Genomic DNA, 13,939 nt, shown 5'->3' with positions numbered 1-13,939 from the left:
AATGGCTGGCTTTGTAATGGTGTGTGGCGCATGCAGATGGAGTGATATGGGACCCCTGATATGTCTAGATATGACTCTGACAGGTGACATGAACAGATGTATCCTGTCTGATCACCTGCATCCATTCATGCCCATTATGCATTCTGACGGACTTGGGCAATTCCACTAGGACAATGTGATACCTCACACATACAGAATTGTTACAGAATGACTCCAAGAACACTCTTCTGAGTTTAAATGCTTCCACTGGCCACCAAACTCCTCATACAGAAACATTATTGAGCATACTGGGGATGCCTTGCAACGTGGTGTTCGGAAGAGATCTCCACCCCCTCGTAATTTTACGGATTTATGGACAGCCCTGCAGGTTTCATGGAGTCAGTTCCCTTCAGCACTATTTCAGACATCAGTTGAGTCCACACCATGCCATGTTGTGACACTTCTGCATGCTAGTTTGGGCCCTACATGATATTAAGCAAGTGTACTAGTTTCTTTGGCTCTTCAGTGTAAGATAGAGACTTGGAAATAAAATTTTGAACTGTAAAATATTCCCAGGAGGACATATGGACTCCAACTGTAATTTATTACTTACACAATTCACATTAAAGTTGGAGAAATTGCAGAAAGGTAGAAAATTAAAGAAGTGGGATTCAGATAAGTTGAAAGAGCTAGATGTTGTTGAGAGTTTCAAAAGGAGCATTAGGTAGACTAACAATTAGCTGAAATTAACATAAGACATACAGCAGAAGATGAATGGGTAGCTTTGAGAGAGGAAAGTAAAGACAGCATCGATATCTAGGCAAAAAGACAGGGACCACAGAAATTCTTAAACAACAGAAAGGTATTAAATTCAACTGACGAAGGGGTAAAATTAAAAAAAAAAAATGAAACAAATGAAGCAGGCAAAAGAGAATACAGATGTCTGAAAATGAGACTTCAGCAGGTAAAAGACAGCAACGCAGATATTGCTAGAGTAGAAATGCAAAATCTTGCTTACTGTAGGTAAGATCCACATTTAGGAAACTTAAATGTGCGTTTAGTAGTAGTAGCAGTAGTAAAGACAAGTAACTGTGTGGACAAAATGGACAAGAGCTCAGATTGCAAGCCACTACCAAACAAAGAAAGGAAGGCTAAGAGATGGAAGGAATATATTATTGTACAGGGTGTCCCACTCAAACCTACCTGATTTCAAAGACCCAGGGAAAAAAAAAAAAACATCACAGTAGATACGACAATGAAAAATGCACGATATTGTAGAGCATCTCAAAGAATTTATTTATTTATCATCAATACACCTCTACATGTGAACCATTTGTAGCACAAAGAATATAGAGTCTATACTCAATTTCTTGCCAAGTTCTTTGTAACATTTCCTCTGTTATTGTTGCAATCACATTAGTGATACAATGTCTCAACGTAACAATATTGTCCACTTCGGTTGCATACACGCAGTCCTTCACAAATCCCCACATGAAGAAGTCAAGTGGCTTAAAGTCAGGTGAGCGTGGTCGCTTGGCAATGGGTCCCCCTATGTCCGATCCAACAAATGGGAAATTTCCTATCCAGGAACTTGCGAACGGCCGTTGACCAATGCAGCGGAGCTCCATATTGTTGAAAAATGATGTTGGGTTGCAAGTCTCATATTTGAGGGTACGCAAACTGCTCCAACATGTCCAGATACACTGACCCATTCACTGTTTGTTCCGCGAAGAAGAACGGTCCAACAATCCCGTAGTGCATTAGCCCACACCACACGTTTAGTTTAGGGCTATCACGAACATGTTCAATGACAACATGCAGATTTTGCGAACTCCAAAGCTGAACATTATGCCTATTAACCCTTCCTGATATATGAAAGGTTGCCTCATCTGAGAATTAACATCTTTCCAGGAAGCTAGCATCCATATCAATACACTGCTGCATACCCACAGCAAATTGTTGTTAGCGTGGTTTGTCATTTGGCATCAGATGTTGCAGAATAAGCATTTTGTAAGCACATACAAGAAGATGCTGGTGAACTACAAAATGCTATGTTGATAAAGGTACATCAAGTTGCTTAGATGCTTGACGAATTTACTTACGTGGGCTTATAATGTGCACTGCCAGAATTTTTCAGAACACTTCCTGCTGCCATAAACTTCCTATACCATTCCTTCATTGTTTTCACATCAGATGGGTCACATTCATACACATGATGATAATTTCTTTGCACAGTAATCGGCGATTTTATTTCTGCAAACCACACTACTGCTTGCACACGCTGCTGTGGAGTCACCATTTTCACTTCATGCGACCATGTTGCACTCTGGTGACAGTACGTGGCATTTCTGATGTGGGAATATAAATTCTTTGAGATGCCCTACAATGTGATGCATTTTTCATTGTTGTATCTACAGTGGTTTTTCTCTCCTGCGTCCTTGAAACCAGGGAAGTTTGAGTGGGACACCCTGTGTATTGGCCATAGGCCAACTACCTTATGCTTCAAGTACAATGTCTTCATACTGCGGGCTGCTTACCCTTAGCCCACAGGTGTCTTTCCTCTGGACACTACTTACAGATATCACAAGAGCTTCATGCGTTGTGCACATGATACTGTATACAAACAGTCCATTGATACTCTGCTTAGGGACTGATGACCTTAGGAGTTAAGTCCCATAAGATTTCACACACACATTCTGATACTCTGCTTCTTACATGAACCACCAGAAGGCACCACTCACACTTCTGAGCAGCACATGCATTGGGAAACCAGCAGCATTGCTAATCAAGGAAACATGTACTGTCCAAACATGATGTGGTTGCTGACATAGTTCTGCCTGCTGGAGGTTAGGGCAAAGCATAACCTCCAGCATCAAAACTCAACACATTCAGTTCCAAGCCAGGAGTTGGCTACACCTCTTAGGTCATCAACTGGAACTCACCGAGACCAGCCTGGACAAGCCGTTCTACTCCATACGGTCTCTGCACTGCTCCACTGTATGCCACACAGCCTGGGCCCCACAGGTGGCACTTCTACAGCCAACTGAGATGAAACTTCCCACGCAACTGTTATTAGGCCAGTGGACTTTGTTTGTGTTATTCTCAAGTGATCACTAATGGCCTTTCAGCTGTTATATGAACTTTCCTTTTTTCTAAACTTGTGCTATGAATAAGGTGTTTTGAAGTTCAACTTGGGAATCATCATTTACTACAACAGCTTGCATCATCCACAATAAAGGACTTAACATTTATGGAATGACTACATAAAAGAAAGAAACTTCAAGACAATATTATGTAAAAGAAAGAGCGAGCATGTGAAGATAATATGACTGATGCAATAATGCAAAATGACTTGGTCAGAGCACTAAGGACCTACGTAGAAACAAGTACCTCGAGTAAATGACTTTGGCTCAGAACTATTAAGATCCTTGGGAGAACCACACATGAAAAACTGTTACACCTGCTATGCAGACTATGTGTGTCTGGTAGAATACCACCATGCACAATGTAATCTGAATCTATGATTTACAATGAGGTGACAAAAGTCATTGGATAGCGATATGCACATATACAGAAGGCAGTAATATTGTTTGTACAAGGTATAAAAGGGCAGTGCACTGGCAGAGCTGTCCTTTGTACTCAGGTGATTCATGCAAAAATAGTTCTGACATGATTATGGTTACATGATCGGAATTAACAGACTTTTAAGGTTAAATGGTATTTGGTGCTAGACGCATGAGCCACTCTATTTCAGAAATTGTGGGAGAATTACATATTTCGAGCTCCACAGTGTCAAGAGTGTGCTCCAAATATAAAATTTCAGGCATTACCTCTCTCCATAGATAATGCAGTGGTCGATGGCTTTCACTTAATGACTAAGATCACCAGCGTCTGCATAGAGTTGTCAGTGCTAACAGACAAGCAACACTGTATGCAATAACTGCACCAATCAATGTGAGAGGTACGACGAACACATCTGTTAGGACAGTGTGGCAAAATTTGATGTGAGTAGGCTATGGCAGCAGATGACCGATACAAATGCCTTTGCTAACAGCATGACATCACCTGCTGCGCCTCTCTTGGGTTTGTGACCATATCAGTTGGACCCTAGATAACTGCAAAACTATGGCCTATTGAGATGAGTTCCAATTTCAGTTGGCAAGAGCTGATAGTAGAGTTTGAATGTGGTGCAGATCCCATGAAGCCATGCACCCAAGCTGACAACAAGGCACCATGCAAGCTGGTTGTGACTTTATAATGGTGTGGGCTGGGTTTACATGGAATGAATTGTGTCCTCTGTTCCAAATGAACTGACCATTGGTTGGTGCAAATTGTTATGTTCAGCTACTTCAAGACCATTTGCAGCCATTCATGGACTTCACGTTCCCAAACAATAATGTGCCATGTCAGCAGGCTACAACTGTTTGAGATTGGTTTGGCACCCAGATTACCCGACATGAATCCCACTGAAAATTTAAGGGACATAACTGAGAGGTCAGTTCATGCACAAAATCCTGTGCCGGCAACACTTTCACAATTATGGATGGCTATAGAGGCAGCATAGCTCAATACTTCTCTGCAGGTGACTTCCAATGTCTTGCCAAGTCCATGCCATGTCAAGTTGCTGCACTTCATCACGCAAAAGGAGGTCCAACATTATATTAGAAGGTATCCCATGACTTTTGTCACCTCAGCACATCTTAAACATTGCAAAACAGAAAATATTAGAAGCGAATGAAAAGTGATGTTTTAGAAGAATGCTCAAGCCAAGTTGAGTAGATTGAATAACTAATGAAGATGTACTGAATCTGATAAGAAACATCCTGAGTCATCCACGAATAGTTGATTTGGTTATGGAGGAGAGTTGGGAGGAGGTAAATTACATAGAAGAAGACCAAGACTTGAATGACAGTAAAAATGTTTTTACAGTATGCAAGCCACAATGGTTATGCTAAGGTGGAGAGATTTGCAGAGGATAGACTAGCCTGGAAAGCAGCATCAAACCAGTCTCCAGATGGATTCCCTTAACAACAACTCTCACTATTTATGCATTTGGCATCTGTTCAGTAGAAGTAGTTGCATTATCTGATGGGTTCTCTACTGGAAGACTCAGAGTTTCACCACTTCTACCAGTCTCAGGAAAGAACTGAGAATGGTCTCAGATCTCAGGCAGCTGACTACAACAAGTGCTCTCAATTCCTCTCTTGATGGCCTTCTTTTCCTGGCAGAACATTCTTTGAAACATACTTTTCATGTGGATATTTTATTCATTCCAATACTGTAGTAGTATTTCCCAATGAGGGACCATCATCCACCAAACACTAGAGCTGCCTGCAATTAATAGAATCTTCCACCCCCCCTCCCCTCCCCCCTGAAGATCACGGATCTCAACAAAGGAGAAAATGCTGCTCTTGCAAAAGGGCCAAGACCTACTGGCTGTGTCTCATTATCTGAGGGAGGCAAAGTCTCAAACCTATCCATTAGGAGTAAGGACATAGCCTTTGCGACATTAGCCACATAAAACTTTCCACATAAAACAGTTCTAAATCCTGGAATTACCAGCTAGACACTACTTAATGACAACTCGGTGCCAGATCGGTTCCCAAAACATGCCATGTATTACACATCTACATCTACATCTACATCCATACTCCGCAAGCCACCTGACGGTGTGTGGCGGAGGGTACCTTGAGTACCTCTATCAGTTCTCCCTTCTATTCCAGTCTCGTATTGTTCGTGGAAAGAAGGATTGTCGGTATGCCTCTGTGTGGGCTCTAATCTCTCTGATTTTATCCTCATGGTCTCTTCGCAAGATATATGTAGGAGGGAGCAATATACTGCTCGACTCTTCGGTGAAGGTACGTTCTCGAAACTTTGACAAAAGCCTGTACCGAGCTACTGAGTGTCTCTCCTGCAGAGTCTTCCACTGGAGTTTATCTATCATCTCCGTAATGCTTTCGCGATTACTAAATGATCCTGTAACGAAGCGCGCTGCTCTCCGTTGGATCTTCTCTATATCTTCTATCAACCCTATCTGGTACGGATCCCACACTGCTGAGCAGTATTCAAGCAGTGGGCGAACAAGTGTACTGTAACCTACTTCCTTTGTTTTCGGATTGCATTTCCTTAGGATTCTTCCAATGAATCTCAGTCTGGCATCAGCTTTACCGACGATCAACATTATATGATCATTCCATTTTAAATCACTCCTAATCACATACTGCAGATATGCACATTAATATCATACTTTTCGTATGAGTCATATACTTTACAATGTCAGGATTAATTTGTTTTCACAGCAGCAGTACTGCATAAGAGAACACCTGTAATACAACTGGAAATAAATGGTTTGGGCTGGGTTAGTTGAATTTAAAGCTCTTGTTGAAACTGTGATTATATCTCTACATGTAAAAGGCAATGTCCTGACTGACTGGCTGACTGACTGACTCATTATTTCCCAGCCCAAATCACTAAGGGCAGAAACTTGAAATTTGCAGAAGGTGTGGATCTTATACTATAGGTATCATTCAAGGAGGGATTTTTCAAAATTGCAACCATACTGGGGTGAAACAGGGGATGAAGAGGTTTTTGAAAAATGTCACTATTAAGGCAATTTTGAAGATAGACCTACAAAAATTGATATTCGGTTTCTTCACCAGCAATAAAGAAATATGTGTTTCAGCATTTTTTGGAAATTTACCCAATGGGGAGCGAAATAGTGGGTGAAAGCTTTTTTTTGAAAATATATCTTTATTAAAGAACTACTAAAGTATTTTTAAAGCTACATCTATGAACACTGGTATTTGACTTCTCAATCACAAATAAAAAATATTTTTCAGTGTTTTTGGAAATTAAGCCCCTAAGGTGGTGAAATATGGAATTTGATTTTTTATGAAAATATGTCAATATGCAAGCATTTTTAAAGCTAAATCTAAAAATTTAAATCTGGCATCTCAGTTAGAAATAAAAAAATGCATGTTTCTCCATTTTTGGAAATTCAACCCCTGTGAGGGTGAAATAGGGGTTGAAATGTTTTATTAAAATATTCCATTACGAAAGCTCTTCTAAAGGTAAATCTTTAAAATTGGTATTTGGCTTCTTAGTTAGAGATGAAAAACCATGATTCACTGTTTTTGGAAATTCAACCCCTAAGGGGGTGATATATGGTCAGACTGATTCACTGACCCATCACTGCCCAGCCAAACTGCTAAGGACAGAAACTTGAAGTTTGGAGAGGATGTGCATCTTACACTGTAGGCATTGTTTAACAAGGGATTGTCTGAAATATTGCTAATGGGGTGAAATATGGGAGGAAAGGCTTTTTGAAAGTATGTCACTATTAAGGAAATTTTGAAGCTAGAACTATGAAACCTGGTATTTGATTTCTCAGTCATAAAATAAAAAATACATTTCACCAGTTTCGGAATTTTTGACCACTAAGGGGGCAAAATAGTGTGTGGAAGTTTTTTCCAAAAAATAAATAATTACTAAATAACTACTACAGGATTTGTAAAGCTAACTTTATGACAACTGGTATTTGGCATTTCAGTATGAAACGAAAAAATTTGTCTTTCAGTGTTTCTGGAAATTCAATCCCTAAGGGAGTGCAATAGGGGATGAAAATAGGGGATGAAAATTTCTAAGAAACTATTTCGTTACATTAAAAAAAAAATTTAAAGCTAAATTTATGAAAAGTAGTATTTTACTTTTCAATTAGATATATAGAAAAATTTGTCAAGGGATGAAAGCTTCTATTGAAGTATCTCCACAAGAATGCAAAAAGCATTATTAACAAAAACTTTGGACTCCAGCTACCAGAATCACTTTTTGATCAGAAGTACATGCTTATGTGGCCTTAATCAGCACAAAAAGCTTAGGTGTTGCAATTTGTGAATAACATAAAAAATCAATTAAATAAAATCAAAACAAAAATCTCTGCAGGCCATACAGTCTATGTGAGCAAAATAATGGGTACTAAGCTAGTTTGCACATAAAACTTAGGTAAAGATTTATAAAATGCATCTTAATAAACATGAATCTGCATCTTTTTTCTTTTTAGTGAATATACCTCAACATCTGACACATAGAGTAATGTGAATCCTGACTAAATACTGGGAATTTAAATACCATTCTAGAATGGTCTAGTCAGCCCATGCCATCCTGCTCCTTACCCCATTTTATAGCAAGCAAACGAGGAAAAGAAAATGTGAATAACTTACGCAATTGTAATGGTGAGCACAGAATGATTTCTGAAGCGGATAAACGTACTGAAACACACAAAAAAGATAACAAATGTTAGACTATATATGCCAGACATTCCATTTAAAGTGAAACAGAATGGAATGACAGAAAATTGGTAAAAAATCTGCTCTTTAGACTAAAGACAGTCAAAACATTCACAAAAATTTCATGTAATTGAAGATTTTATAATTCTAGTTGAAAATTTTAACAAGTGTTTGTATTGTATTTCATGTTTCTAAATATGTGATCAGTGGCAGCCGGTTATCACAAGCTAATGTGCTACAGTACATTGTAAAATGACAATAAAATTACATAATTTCTCTTCAATGTGAGCCAAAAAGTGTACTAAAATTACACCATTTCTCTTAGAATGTATGTTCATATGCAAATAAAATGGCTAAAAATATATTTTTAGTGCTCGCTCCATGATAATCTGAAACCAGTGTTGATTGCTGACATGATAGTCATTTGAACTATGATCAGTACAGACAAGGGACACAGATGTTTGTTTTTGACTGCACATGATCTGATGTGACATAATCCCTGCCAGCACTACGAGTTCTGTGTTGCTCACAGCACCAGGTCAGTATTTGCCTTTGAAACTGGATGTGGCTTATTGTGCAAGCATAGAGTATAAGGAATTTTTGAGGAGCCATTGCTGTAACAGCATTGTGGCTGTGTAGAGTAGTGCACGGACTAGTAACGCATGGACCTCGTTTGTTTCGTCTTGTTACTATTTCAATTCCTCATAATTTTAAACTATTAGTCATAAAATTTAAATATATTTAAACACATCAATTACATAAGTAAAATTAATATGTTGAAGTAGTTAGAATTATTAACAGGCTACATGCTGGAAATTTAGTATGAAAGTGTTTTCTGTAAATTATTGACTAAAGAGGCCATTTTCCAGTAGGTCTTTGGAGGAGAAGTGAGATATAAAGTGTTTGTTAGAGCTACTTCAAACGTAAATATGACAACAGAGAGGTGAGGAACAAGGCTGACCAATTTGGCTTACATAACACTGAAAATTTTGAAATACTTGCAAAATTTTTTTATTAGCAACTTCATTGCACAGAACGAATCCACAACTCGAATATTCAAACACTCATGAAGATCTAGACGACAATTTACTACCAACTATGAAAGAAATTGAAGAAGTTGTTAAAACCTCATGAAGGTAGCAGAGAATACTCTACAACACCAGAATGTTTGAAATGGTCTCTAGCAAAAATTAAAAGAAAAAGAAGCTAAAATAGATTTCTGAGAAAACCTGGGAAACAGAAAATCTCCCGAGGGAGTCAAGGGTACTCAACTATGTAGGAAAGGCAATAAACAAGAAGTTAAAAACTACAGAGTAATTTCTTAGCCACCAGTTGCATATTACATATTTTCGAAGATTATACTAAACAGAGTAGACTGGAGAGTAATTTATGTGAATATCAAGGTGGTTTTAGGAAAGACACACCATGTTCTGAACAAGTATTTAATATGAAGTCAATTATATGCCACAGATTACTGAATTCAAAAGATGTTTGTTGATTCCTAAAGGGCCATTAATTCTGTTGACAGAAACTATAGGTAAAATAAAACCGTATGAGTAGAAGAAGGTGTGCCTTTCAAGTTCCTAGAATATTTCATCTGAGTGAGCAGCAGGAAAATGTAAAATACTCGCTAAAGATTTACATATGCAATATGATTGTCCTGTGGTTAAGAGTATTGACTGGTAATTTGTCGGCCCAGATTCAATAGATACAACTTTCATTTTGTGTTTATTAGGAAGGATTTACTTAATAACTGCAAATACAACTGTGTTAATAACATATATTAAGGTCATAATAGAAATTTGTTTGCTAGAATTTAGATAATTAGTGCCTATGTCTCAGTTCAGTCATAATGTATGTGATGTTCGAACTATTATTTTCTTATTGAAGCAAACTATGCTGTAGTATCCCCTCAGTATCATTTAAATATGAGACAGTTTAACACCAACAGTTTTTTAGAGTAACAATGTCATACAAATACTATAGTTTACAGCAGTTCAGACTTTCCTTAGAACTTGTAACTGCCACTACATAACATTTCTTATGAGAAATTTCATGGTTATCAAGTAGTTCACATGAACAAATTATCAATCTATGGGAATAAGAGTTTTAAATACAGTACAATCTGAACTGAATCTGATGCTAACTGCTATGGGCTTACGCAAGGTGTATGAATCGCTAGCAAGGCAGTGTCAAGTAGTGATAATATACTTCATTCTAAGGACAACAAAGCTAAGAACTGGAATACTGTAGTAGGCAATAATTTATAGATAGCTGTTATGAGCTTTTCATCAAGTTATCTCATAAAAATTTGGAAGTATATAACAAACCCTACTTAATCTAATTTCAGTCACTGCTGTATTGACAGTTAACTCACATACAGGAAACATCGTCTTACATTTAAAAATGTTTAGGAACCTAAAAGTTAGATAACTCAGAAATGTTTATACATCACATACACAAACTTTTTCCCTAAAATATATATCATAAGTCAACTTAGTTTCATTAAATAAAACTGCAAGAGGTTGTATAATTGATTTTGAACAGCTACTGTTAAATAATAATGGACAAGTGTGGAAACTGCTGCAAAGTGGTAAGAAGCTGCTGAGAGCGCAAAGACTGCCTACACTTTTTTCATGCTGGATGCTGTGAAATTGAAGCTACCTGCTTGGATGGCATTTTAGTAACTGTGCCTATCACTCTATGATTATGGAGAGAGAACAGCTGATCTTAAGACTCAGAACTCATTGGGCAGGTATCACAAGCAGAATTACTTACAGAACAGCTGAGACCTGTAGCTGGCAGCAGTCAGTTTAACAACAGTGTTGTAACACAGAATAGTAAGAGGTGAAATTACAAAAAAATATTTAAACTCATTCACAGTGCTACAGGCAAACTCAAGACATGCTAGAGATAGAGGCAGAAGTGAGTCGAGATAGAGGCAGAAGTGACTCAGTAAGTCACAAGTGAGTCAGGTTGTCGACACGTTATGACACTGTCTGCTGAGTGAAGATACGCATTCAGCAGAAAGGAGACTGTGATGAAAAATCAAAAGAAGTGAGACAAGCATATTCATTAGCTTCTTGTTCCAAGAAACTCTATCTCTTTAATTAAGAGCACATAGCAAGGATCTGATACAGCAGTTAACAGCCTGCTGAGCGAATATAGCAAAATAATGAGGATACATGTGGTCATTACAAATTCAGCCTTGCATCAAAGCTTCATGCTACTTCTTTTTAAATACTCCAATTCTCCAGCTTTTGTCACGGGTTGATCATTGCGATTGATGGCACTCACAGCAACAGATCTCAATTCTATGAATATGATATTGTAGTGAATCTATGTCCTAGGTGCCCCATCACTGTCTGTGAACTAGCCAAAGATATACTCAAGATGATAGACTTCACCTGATGAACTTCTTGCTACTTGCTGCCTACTGTCTGCTATTGGAGAAACTGACTGTGCTGTCGGTATTGGACCTCTTGGGATCTAAGTTCCAGTTCAGCACTAAGGCTCCTTCATGTGCTGACACGTACCAAGGCAGGGAGGAGATCGACCGACCACAAGACTTTCGACATATATCAGAGGTGCATTGTGGGTGAGTCATCAGATGTCATCGTAAAATTTGGAGTGGGACCAAGCACACTCCAGCAGCCAGTCCAAGAACCATTTCATGCTGGGCAAATAGCTGTGCCCTGCACACTGGCAGTCTACCGCAGTGCCAGGGTCACTGACATCTTCCCCTGGTCATGCAAGCACTGAGCTGACTCGACAGAGATCAGCTAGAATTCAATACACAGCTAAATGAGGAACAACTGAGGCTGGTGCAGAAGAACAAGGACTTGTAAACACTGAGAATAAAAGACTGAACTTTAATAATGTTTTACCAGTGTTGTTGAAGCTTCACAGGTTCCAGACAGCTAACCTGACTTCACACTGAGGTGTCCCCACTTGGCCCTCTGTAATAAGGTAGATGACTGGACAGTGGTCAAACATTCCAAATCAGGCAAGAGCTCCTGCAAGTCCGCCACCTTTAATCTAGATATCTCCAACAGATTCACTGCTCTGGGGACTGGGGACAAAAGTGTGCAGACAACCCAAGAGGTTCTGGAATACTCTAACAAGACAGGGGAAAAATTGCAAGTAGGAGTCAGGGAGTTCAAAGGACCAAGAAGGTGTCTTTATTCTGGGATAAGTAAGGGGTATGGAACTCCTGGGGTAGCAAATACCAGGTAACTAATATTTTTAAGCCCAGTGCAGAAATCAGCAATGTTACCTGTGATTTAGCCTCTATGTGGAAACATCGTGGTAAAGAAGGTTACTGGGGATGCCAGGAACAGTTTGAACTACAACCTCAACTATTCGGGGAAGACATCAGGCATATAACTGGGAATGATCATCACACTAATGTGAAGATAGTGTCACTCTTTGAGTGACAGTATCTTCTTTGAGTGACACAAGCCCTAGTTGAAAAGTTGAGCCACTCAATGTCTTTTACAAAGCTTTCTGATGTTGACTGCAATGTTTCTGGACTGGATACAGTGAACAATGCACTGGTGTTGTAAGCAAACAGGATAGTTTTTTAGGGACTCAGAAATTCAACAAAGTTGGCCACTTAAATGACGAAGAGTAGTAGTCCTAGAATTGAGCTGTGAGGTACTCCACATTTTATTGATAATTCGCTGGAAAGCAGAGAGCTGTTTGTTGCTTTATCCAGAGTGTTGAACTCATAGTGAAGTAATACCTTCTGTCTGCATTTTTTAGATATGAACCAGGGTGCTAAATCTCTTACACCTCATCTCTGTTCAAATTTTTTGAGCAGGGTTTTATAATCCAGGACATTGAAGGCTTTTGGATGGTGTCTCTTTTATGCTGATCAAAAGATTTTAAAGCATAGTCTAAGAACCAAAAAATTGCTACTGTTGTAGATCTAGATTTCTTAAAGCCTTGTTGCTGGCAGGTAATTGGTGAACATTTATTTATAAAATTTATAAGGCTGTCATAAAAAAATTTCTAGAGTTTTTAAAAAAGAATTTAAGGTTGACTCATGTTGGTAGTTTGATACTTTATCAAAAGAACCTGCTCTTAGCAGCGGTGAAACTTTTGCTGTTTTCAGAACATCTGAAAAGTTCTAAAGGTTTGTAGTAGTCACTGAATTTTTCACGACAGATTTTGACTTGTGATTTTTGAGTCCTGTATAGTTTGATTCACAAACAATGGCAGTTTGTTGAGCTGGAAGTAAAGAGGGGGATTTCAGTGTTGCTGGTTTCAAGCGACAGCTCCACTGTGTGCATACACATGCTTTGCACTTGAAGAAAACATGTCTGCAAATTATGTCTCTTGCTTGCTTATGCAGAATTGTCACTTACCATCACCTTGAGCCATGACAACTAGCCACAAATGCAATAAAAAATCAATGATTAACTCAGTACAATCACGTTTAAAGCTCACATTGGCTACAACGTTCACAGCAGAGTGCTCATAATGCTATTAAATGCTCATTGGCTGTTTGAGAATGCATGATGCAGGTGCACAGAATAATCCACAATCCTTGACTAGACCATCATCATTCATGGCACTAGATATGATATTTTTATTTATTTATTTTTTTGTGAAAGCCAAGATTGCTTGATTTAACTGTTGATCTTTACAAGCATACTGTAAATTCAATGTGA

The 13,939-nt window shown here is 38.5% G+C and overlaps 1 protein-coding gene across 4 annotated transcripts in view; it reads right to left on the bottom strand.

The window, feature by feature from the left end:
- LOC124594984 (stimulator of interferon genes protein) overlaps nucleotides 1–13,939 on the bottom strand; it is a 328,498-nt gene that overhangs the window by 185,841 nt on the left and 128,718 nt on the right. For 3 of the 4 annotated variants that reach the window (XM_047133516.1, XM_047133515.1, XM_047133514.1), the window contains exon 4: nucleotides 8,199–8,246. The exons of the other annotated variant lie outside the window; for it this stretch is intronic. In XM_047133516.1, the coding sequence (XP_046989472.1) occupies nucleotides 8,199–8,246 (48 nt within the window). The remainder of the gene's footprint in view (nucleotides 1–8,198; nucleotides 8,247–13,939) is intronic. 4 annotated transcript variants of the gene reach the window in all.

This window comes from Schistocerca americana, chromosome 2 (assembly GCF_021461395.2).
Source record: "Schistocerca americana isolate TAMUIC-IGC-003095 chromosome 2, iqSchAmer2.1, whole genome shotgun sequence".
Classification (NCBI taxonomy): domain Eukaryota; kingdom Metazoa; phylum Arthropoda; class Insecta; order Orthoptera; family Acrididae; genus Schistocerca; species Schistocerca americana.
This window is presented reverse-complemented; position numbering and strand designations above follow the sequence as displayed.